At 37.5% G+C, this 22,785-nt stretch overlaps 1 protein-coding gene across 2 annotated transcripts in view; it reads right to left on the reverse strand.

Moving 5' to 3' along the window:
• The window catches only part of LOC139166408 (protein O-mannosyl-transferase TMEM260-like), a 35,192-nt gene extending 15,604 nt beyond the window's left edge, over window positions 1–19,588 (reverse strand). The window contains exons 1-4 of one of the 2 annotated variants that reach the window (XM_070749891.1): window positions 19,440–19,509; window positions 14,271–14,304; window positions 10,225–10,256; window positions 8,817–8,968 (exon numbers count right to left, since the gene is read on the reverse strand). In XM_070749891.1, coding sequence (XP_070605992.1) covers window positions 8,817–8,968; window positions 10,225–10,256; window positions 14,271–14,304 — 218 coding nt within the window. In that variant the 5' untranslated portion in view covers window positions 19,440–19,509. Of the gene's footprint in view, window positions 1–8,816; window positions 8,969–10,224; window positions 10,257–14,270; window positions 14,305–19,439 lie in introns of both variants that reach the window. The other variant, XM_070749883.1, reaches the window with a different exon arrangement.
• Between the last annotated feature and the right edge of the window lie 3,197 nt (window positions 19,589–22,785).

Below are 22,785 nucleotides of genomic sequence, written 5' to 3' on the forward strand. Positions count from 1 at the left end.
GAGCTTCTTCGGGGATTTTTAACAGCGCTTGCAATACACCTTTATCTATAATAATAATTATCTATAATATCTATAATAATTATCTATAATAATCTCTGAAGAAACGTTTCCAAATATAGAGATGCGGAAGTAAATACACTATTTTTGGCTATGAACAGTAACACAAGCCTTCCCCTAACACTTTAAACCCCTAAATTGCAATTTCCCATTCCCTTAGCAACCATTTAGATTATTACTCACCATGTTTCTTTATTAAAATTTATTTTAAAAAAATATTTATTTTTGGTGGACGAAAGTTTGGTGATGATATATGACATCATCGGGCAGGAAAAACCGTGGTATGGGGGGGAAATCGCAAAGTATTTTTTAATTAATATTTTTGAAAAACCGTGGTATAGACTTTTCGCGAAGTTCAAACCCACGAAAATCGAGGGAACACTGTATGCTAAAAAAATTCAGTCTTTGGAGAGGGACGGCATACAAATCTAATAAATAAATAAATAAATAAATAAATAAAATAAATAAATAAATTTCAGGTACATCATTTTTCATTTTCTGCTTCCATGGTATGGGATAATGGACACAAATTCAACCTCTGAAAGGAAGGAATCCTCAGCTTATATGGGTAAAGAGTTCATCTTCTCCTTAACAGGTAGTCCTTGTTTAGCAGCTACCTCATTGAATGACCGTTCACAGTTACAACAGTGATGAAAAAAATAACTTTGGGACCGGGTCTCACATTTACAATCTTCATAGGATTTGCTGTAAAGCAAAGGAAAGTTGAAGCAAGATCAGAAGCAAACTTGTGGCTTCACTTATTAACTTATCAAACAAGTTGCGTCCCTTAGCGTTTTTTTGCTAAAGACAATCGTATTGGTAAACAGAAGTATGAACTCACATACTGGGACAGTTGAAAACATGAGCAATCACTTTCCTTCAGAGTAAGCAGGTAAGGACAGAAGGAAATTGGGAGAAGCATGTCATAGATGCCTCACCCAGCCCATAACAAACCCTCCGCCAAGCAGAAAGAAAGGAAGACCACAAGTCCCGTGGACAGAGGTCCCAATGGTAGAAGAAGCACCAGAAGAAAGCCAAATGCACCGTAAAGCCTGACCTGAAATTTCCTAAGGTTAAAAAACAACCAAGAACTAAGGAGAAAATTCCTAACACTGAGAACAATTAACCAGTGGAACAAATTGCCTTTGGAGGTTGTGAGTGTCCTATCTCTGGAGGCTTTTAAGAAGAGACTGGGCAGCCATTTATCACAAATAGTATAGGTCTCCTTTGAGAGTAGGGAAATGGACCACATGATCGGACCACATGATCTCCAAGGTCCCTTTCAACTCTGTTACAGAAGAAAATAAACCATAACTTCATCCTATTAGATTTAAAATCTTCATGCTAAAGAATTAACCAAAGATGTAACAGCAGGGTTCAAATAACATTGGAACAATAGGGTTCAAATAACATGTTCAGATACGATATCTTAACAATATTTGATTACATGCCAATGGTTGGGTTTATACAACTCAGTGAATTAGAAATGTGTAAAACCTATTTTGGCGTAGACGTGATATTGAATGCACCCAATGAGAAGTTTAGTAAGTAAACACAATTCAAAGGCAATTGTGGATTTAAAAAATTCACTGAATTATAATGTATTTTGTTCTGCCTTAACTGTAAAGATTAGACTTTCCCCATTGTTCTTCATTCACATACATGCAATCAACAGAATATATATGACTCCTATTGCTTCAGACTTTGGCTGTTTAAGCAGGCAAAATAATCAATCCTGCTTAACTGACCCTGTTATTATAGGAAGCAAACTTCATTTTTGGTCTTCAGGCTTCCACTTCTTTTGCAAGAAGAATTAGAAAGTAAAAATTAAAAGAGAAGCCAGACAAGCCTTTTTTAAATTTGTTTTTTCATCTCTCTATATTAGCACACAACTGCATCTTTTTCAAAATAAAGAGAATTTCATAACAGGGCTTGAGTTACAGCAAAAGTTATGCATACTTTCAATTTATGCTTATATCTTTCCTTTCATGCTGTTAAGCAAACATGAAAATGTTCTGATGGTCTAATATCTGTTACGCAATTCTAAATGTACATGGAATGAATGAAAATGCTATTTCTCAGCATCCTTGGAAAATGCTAAATATACCGCTATAACTGCAAATCCTTAACAAGAGATTTATTAAACAATGACAACTTAATTCTGAAAAATGCTGGCAAGACTTTTCTCTTTTTTTTCTTTCTTTTTTGTTATTTGGGATATAATGTCTATTTCTCATCTGCTAAAAGTGATAACGCAAATTACCAGCCGTATCCACCTCAGCTAAGAGAATGCAATCAAAACGTCCCTTACATAAAAAATTTACATTTTTTGTCAGCAAAATAAGACTTTCGGATTTCAATAACACTCCATCGCTTTGTCAAAACTTCTAAAGCCACAACACAGAAAACTAATGTTTAAATTTTATTTCTTGCTTTGCCACAAAGAAAAAAATAGCCAATGAATCGATGTAAATCAATGCCAAATAATCAATGCATTCACATAAATCAATGCCATTAAAAGCAACCAAATTTTAGAGAAGCAAAGAATAGTATCTGGTTTTAAAACTGAGCCATATAGAACATTCTCCCGCAGCTGAAATTAAAATCTGAAACCTTAAGGGGGGGAGATTAAAAGTATGTTTTGAAAATCATCGATTTCAGACAAATATAGAAGGGAATTGAGAGGCTTTTTTTTAAAAAAAAACAAACATCAAACAGGAGGGGAGGGCAAAGAAAGCTTTGCTACCTGGCAGGATTGAAGTTCTGATTAGAAGAACAAAGTGTCAGAATTCGCTTAACACTAATCCACATGTAGAACAATGTCTTCCTAAGCGGGAATGAATTAAACTACAAGAGTGTCGCCCAATTAAACATTAAAATGAAACTATCGTGATCTGCAAACGACACAGGAAACTGAAAGAGGTGTCTCAAAGCCAATGCCAATAAAAGGAACAAAATCTGTTCTAAGAACCGGTTTACATCACGTATAAATGAAGAAAACGTGTACGTCGGGAGGGGCGGTTTGTTTAAGAAACAAAACCCAACACAAGCCCAGCTGTAATTCCTCACTGTACTCCACTGTTGGTGCAGAAAAACCCACAAGGACGGTGTTATGTACAAAGAAGAAAAGGTTTTTTCGGAGGTTAAGTTCAGGTCACCCGACAAATGAAATTGTAACAACCCCGAGTGACACTGTATAATGTCTTCTTCCACTGAATCAATAGGCCACTCTCTCCACAAATTGCCATTGAGATGGCTTATTTTTTTCTGAAAGGGGGGGGTTGTATTGTTTGATGAGACAATAGATTTCCCACTTGAACTGCATTGTTCCTGAAGGATGCATCCTTTATTATTTGGCATCTTTAAAAGAAACGAGAGACCATCCGTATTCACAGCATCTATTAACATATATCCATTCACAGCATCTATAAAGATATATCCATCCTAAGATAAAATACAGGAAATAGGATAAGGGCAGACTAGATGGACCATGAGGTCTTTTTCTGCCCTCAATCTTCTACGTTTCTATGTTTCTATTGGGATACAGAATGGACAAGGGTTTTTTTTTCTCATCCCACCTTTCTCCCCAAGGTGCGGGGGCGACTCTTTCAAGTCTTTTGGGGGGGATTTACCTCATGTAAAGGTTAGGAATGTCTATAAATTTGCCCCAGGGATATTTAGACCCCCGGTGAATTTTTTTCCAGTTAAAATGATCTGTCTAAACCATTAAACTAGAGAGGAAAGGAAGCCACTGTTCAGACATTGAAAACAAACTGGTTTGAGCTATTCCAAAGGAACCTGAAGGTCCTTTGAATTTTTATTTATTTAAGAAGAGATTATCGCAATGTGCATGCAAACAGCAGCTGCCATCTCAAGGCAGATTTGACAACCAAATCTGAAAATATATTAGCAATATTTAAGCATCTATAGTGTTAATGCAAATTCCTTTGCAGCAGCACATAAGAGTTGGCATGATCTATAAACCATTGAAACTCACGGTACAGCCAGCAAACATTGCTGGAAGGGAATATTTCCAGCCCTCAAAATAAAAGATGCATGCACAAATATTTAGTTCTGGAGGTTTTAAAGTCTCTCCAACCCCTCCTCACACACACACACAGACACAAACACACAGAGAGATGCAGCATAACAAATGGTGCCACCCCCAAATCAGGAACTTTAAACTCTCCCAGAAAATCGGTAGATGCATCCGTATTAACCTATCTTTGTAATTGGTGGAAGGAAGGAAGGAAGGAAGGAAGGAAGGAAGGAAGGAAGGAAGGAGAGGGAGGGAGGGAGGCGAGGGAGGGAGGAAGGAAGGAAGAAAGGGAAGGGAAGGAAGGAAAAGGAAGGAAGGAAGGAAAAAAGGAAGGAAGGAAGGAAGGAAAAAAGGAAGGAAAAAAGGAAGGAAGGAAGGAAGGAAGGAAGGAAGGAAGGAAGGAAGGAAGGAAGGAAGGAACTAGCATTTTCTTATACAACTTTATAGTATGCCTCCAATTTTGTTCAGCTTTGCATTCATGATGCAGGTATAACTACATATTAATGGCATTATTTTTAAACTCCCCCTCCCCAATTAATTTGCCTGTTTCTTCACTTCCCACAAACTAACTGAAATTCAACAAAAATTACCCCCTTCATTCCAATGCCATTCCCTTGCAAGGTTTCAGTCTGCGAACTCAAAAAAAGGTGAAGGACGAAGGTGGATCGCTTCAAGGAGCGGTATTAGTTGGAATGCATTAAAGATTAATTTAAATGAGTTCAATGCGATTTCTCCATCATCCCGCCCACTAATGGAATGTGAGCCGTTATTTATTCTTCTCTAACATATATGCTCAATGCTGTTACTAACTGACAAAAAAGCCTCGTTGCCTTGAGAGTTTCTGCTTTAAATATTTTCCTTCAAAAGCTTTGGGGCCTTTTATTATTTTTAACCCTCTTTCTTTGCACTACAGTACACTGAAAATTAGTTAAGGATGAATTATCTGATAGGGGAAGTCCTATTCATAAAATCTTAAGGAAGTGTACTTAAGCAAATAAGGGACTGAAGAGAGTTTTCCCTGCAGGCAGGCAGTATGAAAAGCATTTAACCCAGCCAAGGAAAGGAAATCAGAAAACCATCCACTGAGCCTTCTTCCCCGCTCGCCCTGCATTAATTTTAACAAAGATCGCAAGAGTGCTTGGCAAAGTACAGCACAGGTTTGGATTTCAAATTAACATTACACGAGATGTTAATCCTTATTCAACCGAAAAGGACCTGTGTGTAATAAGGAACATTCAAAGACTCCTAAATTTTCCCATCCCTCTACGTAAAGATGGCATTCACCTTCCTGAGAAATTATTATTATTATTATTATTATTATTATTATTATTATTATTATTATTATTATTTATTAGATTTGTATGCCGCCCCTCTCCGTAGACTCGGGGCGGCTCACAGCACAATAAAACAATTCATAACAAATCTAATAATTTACAATTTAAAATATTTTTTAAAAACCCATTATTAAGCAAACATACATATTCCAGGCTCTCTCTTATGCACCATGGGATTTTTATTATTATACATTTTTTCCCTCCTTAATAATTGAGAAATCTGACTGCTTTCAAAATATTCCCAGCCATTGTTGGGGCATTATTTTCATCTTTTCATAAAAGTGCAGAAAGCTATCGTAATGGCCAGGGTGACCCAGTGTGTTGGCGTGTGGACAGTGGCAACTCAACGCTTGGGCGTTAATTGGCCAAGAACATTTTTTTTTTTTAACAGACTGGCCTTGGGCAACGCAGTATCTGTCAGCCTCAGTTCCCAACCCATAAAATGGGATTATTGCAACGATTAACTGTATTTTCTAAATAAGATTAGAAAGTCTGCCCAAGAGGTTTCTACAATCCCTTAATTAAGACCAATGTATTTATATAAAAGTAAATATTCTCCAACATTGCAGAGTAGGGGAAGGACGTGAAAGCTATTGAGCTTCCTATATTTTGAATGCTTTCAGAATAATTTTTAGGTGGTAATAAATCTTTAATGTCTGCAAAACAATCCAGTTCTCCATTAAATATGGGACAGGTTAAAGTAATTGCAATGGAATTTTGGGATATCCTAAATATTGAAGGTGCATTGCCCTTAAATCATTAGTCTACCCCTATCTAAATATTCTAAAATGGTCACTATATCAAATAAAATATGCTTTTCACGGCTAATCACAAAGGAATAAGAGCTGCTTCTTTTACATGATAATCTCTCTCACTTGAGGTTTGCATGTGAATCCCCAACCTTTGTACACGGTTCGGTTTTATCTGTCTTTCCTAACCAATCCATGATCAACTGAGAAGAAAGATCACATTTGAATAGACAGGATTACTGTGATTGGGTTTATCCTTATGGTCCCAGAATGCTCACATATAATGACACTGGCAAGTCATTTGGTCCTCCATTCCAATGCCATCTCCCAAAGAATTCAGTAGAGTAACTTAGGCAAAGCTATCTCTCCCCGCCTCAGTTTCCCCATTTGAAATAAGAGGCATACTAGCACAACTGTAGTTTGCATGGCTGTTATACAATTCAGTCAGGCAATGCAGTTGAAGCCAGGGAACAGTTGAGTACTACAGAAGTACAGTGATACCTCGTCTTACGAACTTAATTGGCTCCGGGACGAGGTTTGTAAGATGAAACAATGTTTCCCATAGGAATCAATGGAAAAGCGATTAATGCGTGCAAGCCCCAAACTCACCCCTTTTGCCAGCCGAAGCGCCCGTTTTTGCGCTGCTGGGATTCCCCTGAGGCTCCCCTCCATGAAAAACCCCACCTCCGGACTTCCGTGTTTTTGTGATGCTGCGATTTCGCTGAGGGTCCCATCGCTGGGAAACCCCACCTCCGGACTTGGGTTTGTAAGGTGAGAATAGTTTGGAAAAAGAGGCAAAAAAAAATCTTAAAACCCCGGGTTTGTATCTTGAAAAGTTTGTATGACGAGGGGTTTGTAAGACGAGGTATCACTGGATTACTTAAGAGCAGAGGTCTTCAAACTTGGCAACTTTAAAAGTTGTGGACTTCAATTCCCAGAATTATGGCTGGAGAATTCTGCACAAGTCTTAAAGTTGCCAAGTTTGAAGACCTCTGACTTACACATTGAAGCCATTCAGTATTATTTGGGAGTCAAGCAGTTGCTAAATTTACTAAAGAAAGAAAGATGTTTCACTGTGAACTGTTGCCCATTCCATCTAGGTGGACCAAAACAAAATTTATCTAAAGCTAAAGCTAAATAAGGTTGGACTCAGTTAATATTTATATGGAAGATCGCTAAGGAATCCAGTTTTCTATTGTTACTTGCCAAAAAATCCTACACAGATGTGTCTATGTAGTCAGAAAGCTACTTTGCACTAATGGGCAAGGCACTGGACTAGGAGCAAGGAAATTTGCTCCTGAAGTTCTAGTTCCAATTTAGCCACAAAGCCAACTAGATGATGAAGAGGCACTCACACTCCTTCAGACCCAAGAAGACAACAGTGGCAAATAAATTTCAAAAATGATGTCTAGAAAAGTGCACAAATTTATACACGTTACCCCTGGGGGTCAATCAAGTCTGCCTGGAAGACATGCCACTATAACCACAAAGTCACCAGGCATCTGAGCTCCACTTGAACAACTTTAATTGCCACAGGTCATTTCCAACTATAAGGGGAAAAATCACCCATGCATCCGCGCTGCTGAATTAAAGCATAGAGAATCAACTCCCGCGTGTGTAAAATACAAATGAAGGAAGCATAAGACAAATCTTCAAACTCTAGAGAAAGCTATCCTTATCAGGAATTATTATAAGAGTTTGCAGAGAAACCTCCTTGTGTGAGGATTGGAAAACAGATGGCTGGGCAAAAGTAACGAAGTACCGGTTGTTCGTTATGTTCTTGTTTTTGCTATGCTTAGAATACAGCATCCAATGCAGAAAAAGGCAGGTTTTGTTGACGGTGCCCAACAATCCTACTCACACAGTTACATAGTCGTAATCTGGTGGTGGGACTTTCACATCACAACTCTCATACTTTAATTTAATTCTGTGCAGTTCAATCAGTACCACTTCTTGCTTACTGCATTCAACACAGGTAAAACAGACAGAATAAGAATATTCTGAATATTCTTATAAGAAGCATCTGCCTCCATTTTGTCATGCTAACAATTAAAAAAATTGTCAGTACAGTTGACCATGCTTGTATTGTTTAATATTTTAAAGCCATCTGCATCTTTCTTTAATGACAAACTTTGTTACTTCTGGTTAGATAAACCTGGTCACTGATGTATGATAATAAGAGAGAACAATGTTATCACTCTCCTGAAATAAATTAGTTTGGCAGTTTTTTGCTCTGGTTGTTTCATATTTTTCCCTTTTTTTCAGATAATTTCAATGTCAAATGGCCAACTGAAATTACGTAAACAGTAGGCAGTTGAATCAATTAACGGTCTGGAGCCAACGCCGTAGGGACTGCTAGTTTGATGGCCCACTAGATGTGTGAAATCCATCAAATTATTATGAACTGCATCTAACTTAATAACTTACATCTAACTGCAATATTATATCACAGAAAAATATCCTTTCTGGTATACCATGAACGATATTTCACTTGGTAGGACTTATTTAATATAAGGATGATTCACAGAACATGTTGCATATGATGCAGTCTGCAATCCATGTGTGTGTGTGTTTGTGTGCGTGTCTTTGTCTGTGTATGTAAATAAAGTTGGAAAGCACCCATAGAATCTACTGTACCTGACAACTGTATAAAACAGAAGCGATGCTGCAGCTGCCGCCAACAAGGCGCAGAGGAGATTGACACGATACGCAGGAGAACCAAAGGGGAAAAGCTCAATGGCCAACTTAGCCAAAAGAGTGAAGAGGGGGTAGCCTGGAGGATGAGCAACCTGCAAACAAAACAAAAGACTTCTGTTTTGAGATGTCACAATGACAATCTAATGGAGAACCAGCTTTCTTATTAGCTTAATCATAAACAGATAGAGTACAGTGTTCCCTCGATTTTCGCGGGTTCGAACTTCGCGGATGGCCTATACCACGGTTTTTCAAAAAATATTAATTAAAAAATACTTTGTGGGGTTTTTCCCTATACCACGGTTTTTCCCACCCGATGACATCATACGTCATCGCCAAACTAATAATTTTTGCAAATAAATAACAAAAAAAAAATATTGTTAATAAATAATTATGTTTATAAATATCAGGATCACTAGGTGTCTTATTCAATGGTGAGTGCCAGTAATAATGGTGAGTAAATGGTTGTTAAGGGAATGGGAAAGGGTAATTTAGGGGTTTAAAGTGTTAAGGGAAGGCTTGTGATACTGTCCATAGCCAAAAATGGTGTATTTACTTCCGCATCTCTACTTCGCGGAAATTCGACTTTCGCGGGCGGTGTTGGAACGCATCCCCCGCGGAAATCGAGGGAACACTGTACTATGCATTAAAAAGCTTCTCTCTCTCTCTCTCTCACACACACACACACACACACACACACAAACACACACTTTTCTGTTCAGTGCTAATTTTAAATGCAGCAAAACGTTTGCCTTAACACATGTGGTGGGTGCACAAAAAAATAGATGAGAGCAGATCACTTTAAAAACTGGTGACACGTATTAATATTATCCCTTAAATGGCTTGAAGTCTGGATTCAGCATGTATTCCGGCCATTCAAAAGGCTGGGTTTCTTTTTATTATACAATTATAAAAGAGAGAAAAGAGGGGGAAAACAGATGCCGAACTATTTTATTGGTTAGCAAGTTGAAAGACCACACTGCTATCGGATTACCACTGTGATGACAGTCCTTAAGGTTTTGCCTAAAGGGGATCATGCGCCTTAATAAAGTTTATTGAATAATAAAACTTATTAAAATTGTTAACCCGATTTATTTTTATTCTCTCCAGCTTATACAAAATTTGGATTGATAATAAGCCAGCTACTGTATATACAGTAAAGCCTTTACTTTATAATTTAGTTTAATTGGATTTAAAACTTGGAGTAAATTGTCGTGTGCCGTACTTATAAGTTAGAAAAACTGTGGTTTGAAAATATATTAATCTACTTTAACTCCATGCTTAATTAAACTTCCTTAATTCCTAAAACTGTTAATGAGAGCATTGATTAAACAATACAACTAATACTCACTCCAAGCTCATAGGCAGCTGTGATCAGTTCCCCTGTGAAAAAATAATATAAAACCAATAATTACTATTATGGAATGACACTCCTCCCAAATTTTCAAAATGCAAACCCTTACGTTGGGGGTTTTGCATTAATTTGACTGCATAAAAGTGTAAATCTGTGGAGATTTAGCAGCATGAAATTTTCCAAGAGTATTTTCTTTTCCCCTCTGATGTCAATGCACAAAAGTATTCTTTTGTCATATTTTCTTGACTCTCCTACCAGCAGAAAAGCGAAGGTGAGTGGTAGCTAGGAATGGCGAATAACAATAACAAAAACATCAACATCATTCTTTTAAAGTTTGGAGCAATTTAACATAAGGGCAGAGGCCACATGAAAAAGACAAAATAACCGAGAGAATTTGATTTCACGGCTCAGCCTCCAACTTTGTATTATGGATTTTTGATACAGTTTTTTTTTTTCAATCAGTGCGGACTTTTATTTTGCAGCAGGACAATTATCCTAATAAGGATATAGGTTTATTCCCAAGCGCTTTGCAAATTTTATATTGAGTTACAATTTCCCCGGCCTTCAGGCGTTTTTTACCCATCAGTCGCCCTTACTGAATTTTCTACTGATCATTTTATTTTGAAGGGGAAAAAATCATAATGCAACTGTGTTGCAGTTCAGCTTCATTAATATCCTTCTCGGAATGCTGCATCGCCAAAACATTACATATATCAGGCGGCCCAAGGTAAATTTGGTTATGTTTTTACAAAGAACTTCCGGGAGGGAGTTTTTCCTACTTTGAGGGACATTAACTCTCCTCGGTATGATTTTTTTTTTAAAAAAATCCTAATGCCTAACCAAATAGCAGATCCCCCCCCCCCAAAAGAATTTGATGTTTCGACATGAAACAACAACATTGTTATCCTTAAGGGCTGAATCCAAAGATTCCAGGATAATTTTTGTACTGTTTAGGATGGTACAGGAAATTCTCAATTAATACACTCCAAGAATTCTACAAACAGAGCTTATAGACTGGAGACAAATTCCTTCTGTGTCTAATCACACTTGCCCAATAAATCTAATATAATCTAATGTAATCTAATCTATTCTATTCGATAGAAAGAACATACATAAAATTTAAATGTACGATTAACAAAGTTATAGAGTAGTAATAGAAAGCAAAAAAATATATACTATAGATTCCGGCATTCCAACATCTTGTCCGCTATGACCGCAATCACATAGTTCAATTACATCGATTTTTTTTCATCAAATGTAATAGCAATTTTAGGTTAATGCAGTGGCTGAGCTTGTCGATCAGAAGGTTGGTAGTTCAGCGGTTCAAATCCCTAGCGTGGTCCCATTACCTGTCCCAGCTTCTGCCAACCTAGCAGTTTGAAAGCACGTAAAAAATACAAGTAGAAAACTAGAGATCACTTTGGTGGGAAGGTAACAGCGCTCCATGCACCTTCAGCATTTAGTCATGCTGGCCACATGACCATGGAGACGTCTTCTGAAAGCGCTGCCTCTTTGGCTTAGAAATGGAGATGAGCACCACCTCTAGAGCCGGAAATGACTAACACACATGTGCAGGAGAATCTTTATTTTTACCTTTAATTAAAAAAAATTAAAGTTGTACTGTTTTGTGCATGCACTAGCGTTGAATTAAGTGGATTTTGGCTTGGATTAAATGCAATTTGGTATCAATTTACAATCACACTAAATTGAATATTGCATTACAAGTAGACTTTGTTTAACAATTTCCCTGTTTAGTGACTATCTGAATTTATGACAGCGCTGAAAAAGTAGCACATGTCCAGTTCTCACACTGTCACGACTGTTGCAAGATCGCCATGATCATGTGATCAAGACTTATATATTTATGGAAAGATAATAATAACAATAATAGCTGCTCCGAGTCTTCGGAGAGGGGCGGCATACAAATCTAATAAATAAATAAATAAATAAATAAACAAACAAACAAACAAACAAACAAATAAATAAATAGATATTTCCCTTAGTGACTTAGCAATAAAATTAATGGTCCTATACTTGAACAGGTACTAATCACGATCTACTTATATAAAGACATATTATTGCTGGGAGATATTTTTTATAGTAATGTTATCAAGAATTGTCATTGCAACAATAAAAACCAATACTAAAAAAAGAAAAAGATGAGAAAGAAAGGAAAAATAGAAAAAATAGAAAAGAAAAAAGAAAAATGGAAAGTAAAGTAAAGAAAAAGAGATATATTTTAAAAAAATAAGTTCCCATCCTCAAGTGCAAATAATTTTAGTAATTTATCAGTCTCTTAAAATACAACATATGATCTATTTTTCCTACACCCCATCCTTTATCTATAAATAAATCCATAAAACCTCATCATTTCAGTCCTGAAGTCAGCAAAAATCCAATAAGGATTACCAGAGATAACAAAAGTATATATTTTAGCCAAGTTGGTTTATTAGATCAAACAAACCAGCTTTCTTTTCCTTCCTTTTACTTCAATAAATCTTGATCTTTAGTGTTATCGAGTAATATTATATATTTCTTTTTATTTCTTCTTGGTTCTTTCTCACAAAATTCTTTGAAACTTTAACAAATTTCTTTTGTGAATTCAATGCAGAAAAATTCACACTCTTGGTTTGTTGTTTGTATATTCTTTTATATTACTAAGACATCAGCCAGTTTCTTTTACTTGTCCAAATAACATTTTTCCACATGATTCTTGTAGACTATTGTTTTTAAATCACCTTTCAACTCATTTGTGTCAGCTAGAACTTGCTAAGTATTTTTCCAAAGAGGAAAAACTACTAGGTGCAACTCTATATACATGTTCCATTTTAATTGTGTAAAATCATGTGTAGCCTACACAGAGCCCAGAGGTTTTCCTGCATAGAAAAATATTTTAGAGATTACTGATCAAGTTTTAACCTACAGGCAACCATTTAGGGCAGCTACATTAACTATTTATAAACTATTCAGGAAAGCTAACATAAAATCCAGAAATGTCTGATAAAAATTATCTATTGAAGAACGTCAGCAATTAATAACAGATAAAATATTCAGTCACAGATAAAGATATGAGGAGAAGAAAGTGCTAATGCAGGCAGATCCCGTGAAAGCATCAGAAGTAACAGTATGTAGAACAATGTTTCCCAACCTTGGCAACTTGAAGACATTTGGACTTCAACTCCCAGAATTCCCCAGGCAGCAAATGCTGGCTGGGGAATTCTGGGAGTTGAAGTCCAGATATCTTCAAGTTGCCAAGGTTGGGAAACACTGATGTAGAACATGGAAAAATAGTGTCAGAAGGGTGGTCTTTGGAAGTCTTCAAGTCTAGCCCCCTACAATAATTTTGTAAGAATTTAGAAGGCTGTAGCAGTTGGGCCATCTTGCATAAAATTGCTTGCTGTGCTATGCAGCCTTCTCACTTCATATGTAAGCAACATTAAACTGCCATCTTTATGATACTAGCAAAACCCCAATTCTACATATTATTCCCTCTGGATCTAAAGGAGGCTTTGAGATGTGTGTCAATACTGTATACTCCACTTGTGCCGATTTACTCAAGGGATAAAGTTGATAATCTGGTTCAAGGTTTCCCATGTTTATAGAACATGCAGACTGACAGCATAAAAGGCCAATTTAACTTGATATGGTTTTTTTTAATTTATTCACTTTTCAATATACAAATCAGTAAACTTTTTTAACAGTACTGTCACATATAAAAATAATAATAATAACAACAACAACAACAACAACAACAACAACGAGTTGGACGGGACCTTGGAGGTCTTCTAGCCCAACCCCCTGCTTAGGCAGAAACCCTACACTACTTCAGACAGATGGTTATCCAACATCTGCTTAAAAACCTCTAGTGTTCTGAGACTTCTGTGGAACAGCTTGCCTCCAGAATATGTGAATGCCCCAACACTGGAAATATCATATGATTATTTACATTTATTTTTATATATCTTTATTTCTCTGCTCTAACCCATAACTTGACATGTTTTTGCCTATGTTGGGATTCCTCTTCTCTATACGAGGACCCTCACCTTTCAAAGATAACGCCATCTTAGAAAACGCCATCTGAAAGAGTAGTAGATCCTTGGAACAAACTTCCAGCAGACGTGGTTGGTAAATCCACAGTAACTGAATTTAAACATGCCTGGGATAAACATCTATCCATCCTAAGATAAAATACAGGAAATAGTATAAAGGCAGACTAGATGGACAATGAGGTCTTTTTCTGCTGTCAGTCTTCTATGTTTCTATGTTTCTATCTACTTCCTTACCTTGATAATTGCAAAACAAGTATTCAATTACTTTAAAATACCTTTAGAATATGATCTAATGTGATGTAACCTACATAGGGCCAATGTTTTCTGAAATCAGGATTCCTGCCATGACTAATCACTGTATTCCTGTTTTTAAAAAATATTTTTATTCATTTATAAACTTTAAAAAATACATAAAAGAAAACAAACAAACAAATAAGACATTATACAGTACGAACAAAAAACAAAAATGAAACATATATGCATACATTTATACCTTTAAGGTTATTTTACTGTACATATATCGACTAGTATTTTATGCTTATTTACTATTTTTATCTATTCCTACTGTCATTATAATCTATATATCTCTAAGATCTTAATTATAACACCATTACTTAATATACTGTATATATTTCTAAATATTGATACAATCCAGTATTATATTCATTTGCCCTTAAAATCTTAATACTAATATCCTAATGTTTAACGTATTATTTTATTTCCTTCTGTCAATAGCACTTATAGCTCGCTCTAAGCGGTTTACAGAGTCAGGATATCGCTTCCACCAGCGTATGGTCAAGCCACTCACTATATTCCTATGCTAGCTTAATAAACCAGTTTTATTAGATTGCTCTAGTCAGCCAGTTTTTCCACCATTGTCTGAAATCAGGTTGACAGGCTTAAATGCCAATGTTCTTGCACCGCCTGCCTGATAATTCATCTAATGTCCCTAATGTCCACAACACATCAAACTTTTTCCCATGCTGTTAATATTTCAGTTATGGGAGTGGAGTATAAACTAGACAGCAACTACTCTCTCTCCAAGCCCTTCTCCCCCTTTTCTATACAGATCTGTTCTGTTGTTGAAGGAACCTGTCAACACGGTCCTTCAGGAGTTTTCTCTATTAGGATTATTTTGACCTTTACTGCTACGCAGGATTGGTACAATCGAATCATTAACTCCTTTACACACAGCCAAAACATCATAATCTACTTCATTGGCTCAGGGGAAGAATCAAAAGACGGTGCTATTTCTACACTGCTAAGTAAAAGGGAAGAGGGGCAGAAAAGAGGATTTCAATTTGCATAAAATTTGCACATTGATTCATATGTACAAGTGCACATCTTAAATTTCTTGAGGATCTGGCCCCATAAAACTGGGATCAACTCCTTGTCTCTTTGGGGAAATCTGATGGCCTTTAATAGAGGGTTCAAGGCCTTTTTTTATTTGATTAGAAAGTTCATATAGGTCCTGGTTGTTCTAACCTACCCTTATTTCACTGCCAGGTCCAGATTAAACACCCGTTTTAAATAATTATGGATGTAGAACACTTAATCTTATCCCAGGCATCTATCTTAAGTACCGTCTTTTCCCCAAAATAAGACCCTGTCTTATATTTCTTGAATCCCAAAAAAGTGCTTGGCCTTATTTTGGGGGAGGTCTTATTATTTTGGGGCTCGTGGAGCAAGAAGGGGCTCATCTTGCTGTCTTACCAGATTTCTAGTTCTGTCTCCTTAACCAGAGAAAATTACTGGAACCCGCTGCGCATATGTTTAAATATTTTTAGGGAGGGCTTATTTGGGGGGGTTTATAGAAAGGAAAGGAAAAGAAAAAAGGAACAGAACGAAACAGAATAGAATAGAATTTTATTGGCCACGTGTGATTGGACACACAAGGAATTTGTCTTGGTGCAGATGCTCTCAGGGTACATAAAAGAAAAAGATATGTTTGTCAAGAATCATAATGGTCAATAATCATGATAGTTTGGGTACAAGTAAGCAATCAAATCATAATAGGAACCAGTCAATATAAATTGTAAGGATACAAGCAACAAAGTTACAGTCACAAAGTTATTTGTTGGAGGAGATGGGTGAAAGGAATGATGAGAAGATTTAGTAAATAGTTAGACAGTGTTGAGATAATTTTTGAGAGAGTGATGGCTTTCGGGGGGAAAACTGTTCTTGTGCCTGGTTGTTCTGATGTGCAGTGCTCTATAGCGGCGTTTTGAGGGTAGGAGTTGAAACTATTTGTGTCCAGGATGCGAGGGGTCAGTAAATATTTTCCCCACCCTCTTTTTGACTCCTGCAGTATACAGGTCCTCAATGGAAGGCAGGTTGGCAGTAATTGTTTTTTTTTCCTGCAGTTCTAATTATCCTCTGAAGCCTGTGTCGGTCTTGTTGGGTTGCAGAATGAAACCACAGTTATAGAGGTACAGATGGCAGACTCAATAATTCCTCTGTAGAACTGTATCAGCAGCTCTATGGGCAGTTTGAGCTTTCTGAGTTATTTTTAGAGGAGGGCTTATATTCGGGGGATGTCTTGTTTTCAGGGAAACACTGTATACTGCTAGAACAACATTTGCTTGCCAAGTTCTAAGCAAATTTTATTGGAGCAATTTGTTATTATTTGTGAAGGTTTGCTTATTTTGTATTGTGCCTTGGTAAAGATACATTGTTGTTGTTGTTGTTGTTGTTGTTGTTGTTGTTGTTGTTGTTACTAGTATCAATGCTGCAACAAGAAAGGTAGCCTACTTATAAGTAACCTGTATGTATTGCTGCACATCCTACTTGCAAATTAAGAGACAACAGACCAGATTCCAGCTCTTTCTTTATGGGTGTTGATCGGACAGCTTTTCAAAAGATGATACCTTCAAATACATGGGGGCATATAAACAAAAAAACACATACCCCATTCCCCCCGACCATTGGTCATGCTGGTTAGAGATTATGGGATTTGTGTCCAAAATATCTGGAGCGTAGCAGCTTGCCTGTCCCTAGCTTAAAACTGTCAAAGCACCACAGAGCATTTCCTGAGTCATATTCCTTTTCATGTTCGATACAGATTTACTCATAAGATTATATTTAACAGTCCGCATGTCTGTAGCCATGAACAAAACAGATGCTGCTAATGGAAAAGGCTTTCTCCCCCTCTATAGCAGCTTGTACACCCTCCAAAAGCATACCAGAAAATTAGGGGAAAATTCCGGAGCATATCTGGAGGATGTTATATGAAAGAAAAGAATTAATTCCAACTGCTGCACCACTTAATATCTACTCGTATGATTCTGGAAAATGTCATTAATGTTAAATATGCAATTTTTTTTTAAAAAAATCCTTTTAAATCAGTGCTGCTACTTAGAATTTTCCTGGAGTTTCCAATTTTTGCATATTTTTTAATCTGTTTTTTATATTTCTGAACCATGAATGAATTGGTTTTTAATTTTGCTGATGTTATTCTGCTGCTTTTTAATCATTTTGTCTGAGTTAGGTTCCTTGATTGGAAGTCTAGCCTGCTATGACAGAACTCTCTGGATGTTCTCATCCTACATGGTGGCTTAAACTGGATTCCAGCTCTTTTAAAAGACAAGCAAAGGGCAATAGTGAATGACAGAAATCAAACTCTATAAGAAGTGCCTCCCTCCCTCCTTCTCTTCCTTGAATTATATCCTAATCTTTCTGAATATGGCTCTCAACATGCCATATGTAATATTCCTTCCTCCTCTCCCTCCTCCCACCAAAGTTCTGTGGCAAGGGTTAGGGTCAGTTAGGATAAAAGAAAGCAAACAGCCTAAAGTCAACCAGACAACTTCCACAACTAAGAACAGACTTAGGGAGTCTTGGGGAGAACAGTCTCCCCAATCCTAGAAACACCTTAATCTCTCCTCTTGTGGGAAAAATCACTATCATATTATAAGCAAATTGCATTCCCTCACCCAGAGCATTTTCAGAAGTATGCCAGTCAAGCATCATTCTAATAATCACACACAACTATTTAATAATACCACCACTGCTTCATCTTATTTGCATTAGATTGGCTCACACTGGAAGGTTTTTTTCCACTATAATCTTGCCATGCGAGTATTATTATTATTCATTAAGATAGTCCATAGATGTCACTGAATGATTGAACTACAAATATCTATCAACATTTTTGCATACTCCCCAGTCAGAAAAAAAAAAGTGTTTTGGGTGCATTCCAGATGATGGTATGTGCGTCACATTTTGTGTTTAGGGGGTAACTAGCCAAATGGTATTTTTGCTCTAAGTTTAAACATCTGTATTTCCATCAGAGGAAAAAACAGCACCCTGTGTACAGATGTTTAAGAGAAAAAATAAAAAGAATTTCCTTTTGTATCACATCCATGAAATCTGCATCCAATAAATAGACACTTTTCTGGTATTTTATTCTAGTGTCCCAGAAACTATTAGGTAGCACAAATATAAATCTAATGATGGATGCCACCTATGGTATAGGAACATTTCACCACTAATCTGACATGTGAAATTTTAAAAAAAATTCAATATACTTTCCTCCCCTCCCACCCTTCAATTTCACTCATATAACTTCAGGTTATCCGCCCAAAGCAATTAAATTTGGACAGTTATCAAATGCAGGCAGGACCACATTTTAATTTGACCCTCGTTAAAAAAAAAAGCTTGATTGAAGATTATCAGACCGAAGGGAGAACTGAATTTTCAGGTTGTCCTGAAAATCCACAACACCAGATCCACTGTAATCCCCAAATGATTAAAATCCTGTCACAAAAATCATCCATGTTTATTTTTTTTAATTAAGTCGGATGCTGGTTTGTTTTTGTTTTTTAAATAAATAAAAAACTCGAGTCGCCCCGAGTTTTCAGAGAAGGGCAGCATACAAATCTAATATAATAATAATAATAATAATAATAATAATAATAATAATAATAATAAATCCCAAGGCGCCTCATTGCTAGAATAGATGCGCAACAAAGGCTGATTTGGGTTTCCGACCAATGGATTCGAATGATTACCATAAATTAGAATATGCAAAAAAAGGTTGAATGATTACCATAAATTAGAATATGCCAAAAAAAGAGCATGCAGTACAACTTAGGGGCGGGGTCATATCCGCGGGAAGAAAAAAAAATAACAGGCAGGACACGAGGCCGGATCTTGATACTTTACCAGAATCTCCCCCGAGCGCGGAGTGGGGGGCAGCTGTCACGTAAAAGGCCGCCACAGCCGCTCCCATCGCGCCGGCCCCACTCAACGCCCCCATTTGGCAGCGAGGACCGGCTCCTGCACGCCGCTCCCGCCTGCGGGTGCCACTTCCGGGTTCGGTGGGGAGTGGGCGGGCCCGCTGGATCGTTCCATTTCCAAGTTTGAGGACAGAGAGAGCCCCCTTTCTCTTCCCGCAGTTGGTTGCGTCGGAACGTTCCGGCTTATGCGAGATGCGCTCCCCCGCCTGGGGAAGATCAGCGCTGCAGGATGTCGGAGATGCTGGGTTGGTGGTCCTCCCCCCCACCACCACCATTCCCTCCGCTCTTATAATAATAAAAGAAAAGTAAGACTTTGGGGCTTGTTTCTCCGTGCAGTTTGTCGCAACCCCGCTGGAAGTCGACACGTTGACTTCACTGTAACGCAACACTGTACCCGTGAAACCTGGAGCCACTTCACCTCATGACGTAGCCTCAAAATAGGACTTAGTGTTTCCAAGATTTAGTTTCAAAGCCGAAGTGGATGGTGATATATACTGTATGTATATCTTACAAAACCTTCGCCAGACCCATCCTAGAATACAGTTCATCTGTTTGGAACCCATACCACATTTCTGACATTAACACTCTCGAAAATGTCCAAAGATACTTCACCAGAAAAGCCCTTCACTCCTCTACCCGAAACAGAATTCCCTACGAAACTAGACTTACAATCCTGGGTCTTGAAAGCTTAGAACTATGACACCTTAAACATGATCTAAGCATTGCCCACAAGATCATATGCTGCAATGTCCTGCCTATCAAAGACTACTTCAGCTTCAACCACAACAACACAAGAGCACACAACAGATTCAAGCTTAATATTAACTGCTACAAACTTGACTGTAAAAAATATGACTTTAGTAATCGGGTTGTTGAAGCGTGGAACTCATTACCGGACTCCGTAGTATCATCCCCTAACCCCCAACATTTTACCCTTAGACTATCCATGGTTGACCTCTCCAGATTCCTAAGAGGTCTTGCCCTTGGATGATCTCACCCAGCAGTTTCATGTAGGGGGGAGAGGACCGACCCCTGAGGTACCCCACAAGGGAGCAACCTAGAGGTCAACCTCTGGCCCCCCACTAACACCGACTGCGACCAACCAGAGAGGTAGGAGGAGAACCACTGAAGAACAGTGCCTCCCACTCCCAACCCCTCCAGCCGGCACAGAAGGATACCATGGTCGATGGTATCAAAAGCCGCTGAGAGGTCAAGGAGCACCAGAACAGAGGATAAACCCCTGTCCCGGGCCCGCCAGAGATCATCCATCAGCGCGACCAAAGCAGTTTCAGTGCTTTTTAACAGGTTTTAGACTATTTTTTATATTGTTTTTATATGTTGTATGCCACCCAGAGTCCAGAAGGAATTGGGCGGCTTATAAATGAGATAGATAGATAGATAGATAGATAGATAGATAGATAGATAGATAGATAGATAGATAGATAGATAGATAGATAGATAGATAGATAGATAGATAGATAGATAGATAGATATAGATAGATGATAGATAGATAGATAGATAGATAGATAGATAGATAGATAGATAGATAGATAGATAGATAGATAGATTTTTCACACTTATAATAATTGCAGCGTTCCCATGGTCACAGAATCAAAACTTGGATGCTAGGGAATTGTTTCATAGTTGCAGTGTCCTGGGGTCATGTGATCACCTGTTGTGACCTTTTGACAAGCAAAGTCAATGGGGAAGTCAGTATTGTTAAGTATTACTTAATTATTAAGTAATACTAACTTAACAATTCACTTGACAATTGTGACAACAAAAATCATAAAATGGGATAAAACTCACTTAACAAATCTCTCGCTTAGCAGGATAAATTTTGGGCTCAGTTGTGGTCATAAGACAAGGACTGCTTGTATTCACCCAAACTGTGTTGGTTGGCGGGTCCGCGAGGAAGGGCCTTCTCTGTGGCTGCCCTGGCTTTCTGGAACTAGCTACCTCCTGAGATCTGGACTGCCCCCACTCTATTGACCTTCCGGAAAGCATTGAAGACCTGGCTTTTACAGTAGACTTGGGGCCTTTGATCTCCTAATTTTACAAGGTCCAGCCTTGAATGATATATATGTATGTGATTGTTTTAAACTTTTTTTCCTTAATCCTTAATGGTGTTTTTAAATGTATCTTATATCCTGTTGTAAGCTGCCCAGAATCCTTCAGAAGTTGGGCGGCATAGAAATATAAACAAACAAAGAAACAATAAATAAATAGATAGATAGATATAAATTAATTAAATATTAGATTTGTTACATTGTATCATTGCTGTGAGCCGCCCCGAGTCTGCGGAGAGGGGCGGCATACAAATCTGATAAATAAATAAATAAATAAATAAATAAGATAGATAGACAAACAAACAAACAAATAGCTACATTGCAAACAAGGAAATTGCTGTAGCCAATTTAGGTATTAAGGTAGTTCAATATTACTGGTTAATAGCCAATGATTTTAGACATGGAAAGTAGCAATGGCACTTAGACTTACATACCGCTTCACAGTGCTTTATAGCCCTCTCTAAGCAGTTTTACAGAGTTAACATATTACTCCCAACAATTTGGGTCCTCATTTTACTGACTTCAGAAAGATGGAAGGCTGAGTAAGACTCCTGCTGCTGAACTGCTGGTAGCCGGCAGTCAGCAGAAATAGCCTGCAGTACTGCATTCTAACCTTTGCGCCACCACGGCTCTTATCTACAACCAATATCTACAAGCAATATGCAGATAGTCTTAACTAAGTTGATTTTTCTCAGCTTGACCTGCTTTACATGGGGTTGTTAGGGTTACCTAACAGCTCTGAGTTATTATGGGAGAGGCTGGGTCATAAATAGGGTAAGAACATAAAAGATGAGGTATATGTGTGTGCATATATATGGCATTCATATATATGCATTTTTAATGTTTTCTTTTTTAACTGTTAAAATTATTAGATTTGTTATGAACTGTTTTCTATTGTTGTTGTGAGCCACCCCGAGTCTACAGAGAGGGGCGGCATACAAATCTAATGAATGAATGGATGAATGGATGAATGGATGAATGAATGAATGAATTCAACCACGTACATAAAGTCCATATTTAAGCAAGAATCCATGCTCTAAAAATAAATAAATAAATAAATAAATAAGACTTATGGAATAGAAAACCAAGCACATACATATTAATGATACTTGATGACCGCTAGGGGGAGCAACTAAGGACGTTTTCCAAATATATTTGCTGCCCTCTAGTGATCATCTGAAGTTGCCATGTCAGTTAGTTGC

Source organism: Erythrolamprus reginae, chromosome 1, assembly GCF_031021105.1.
Source record: "Erythrolamprus reginae isolate rEryReg1 chromosome 1, rEryReg1.hap1, whole genome shotgun sequence".
In the NCBI taxonomy this organism is placed as follows: Eukaryota; Metazoa; Chordata; class Lepidosauria; order Squamata; family Dipsadidae; genus Erythrolamprus; species Erythrolamprus reginae.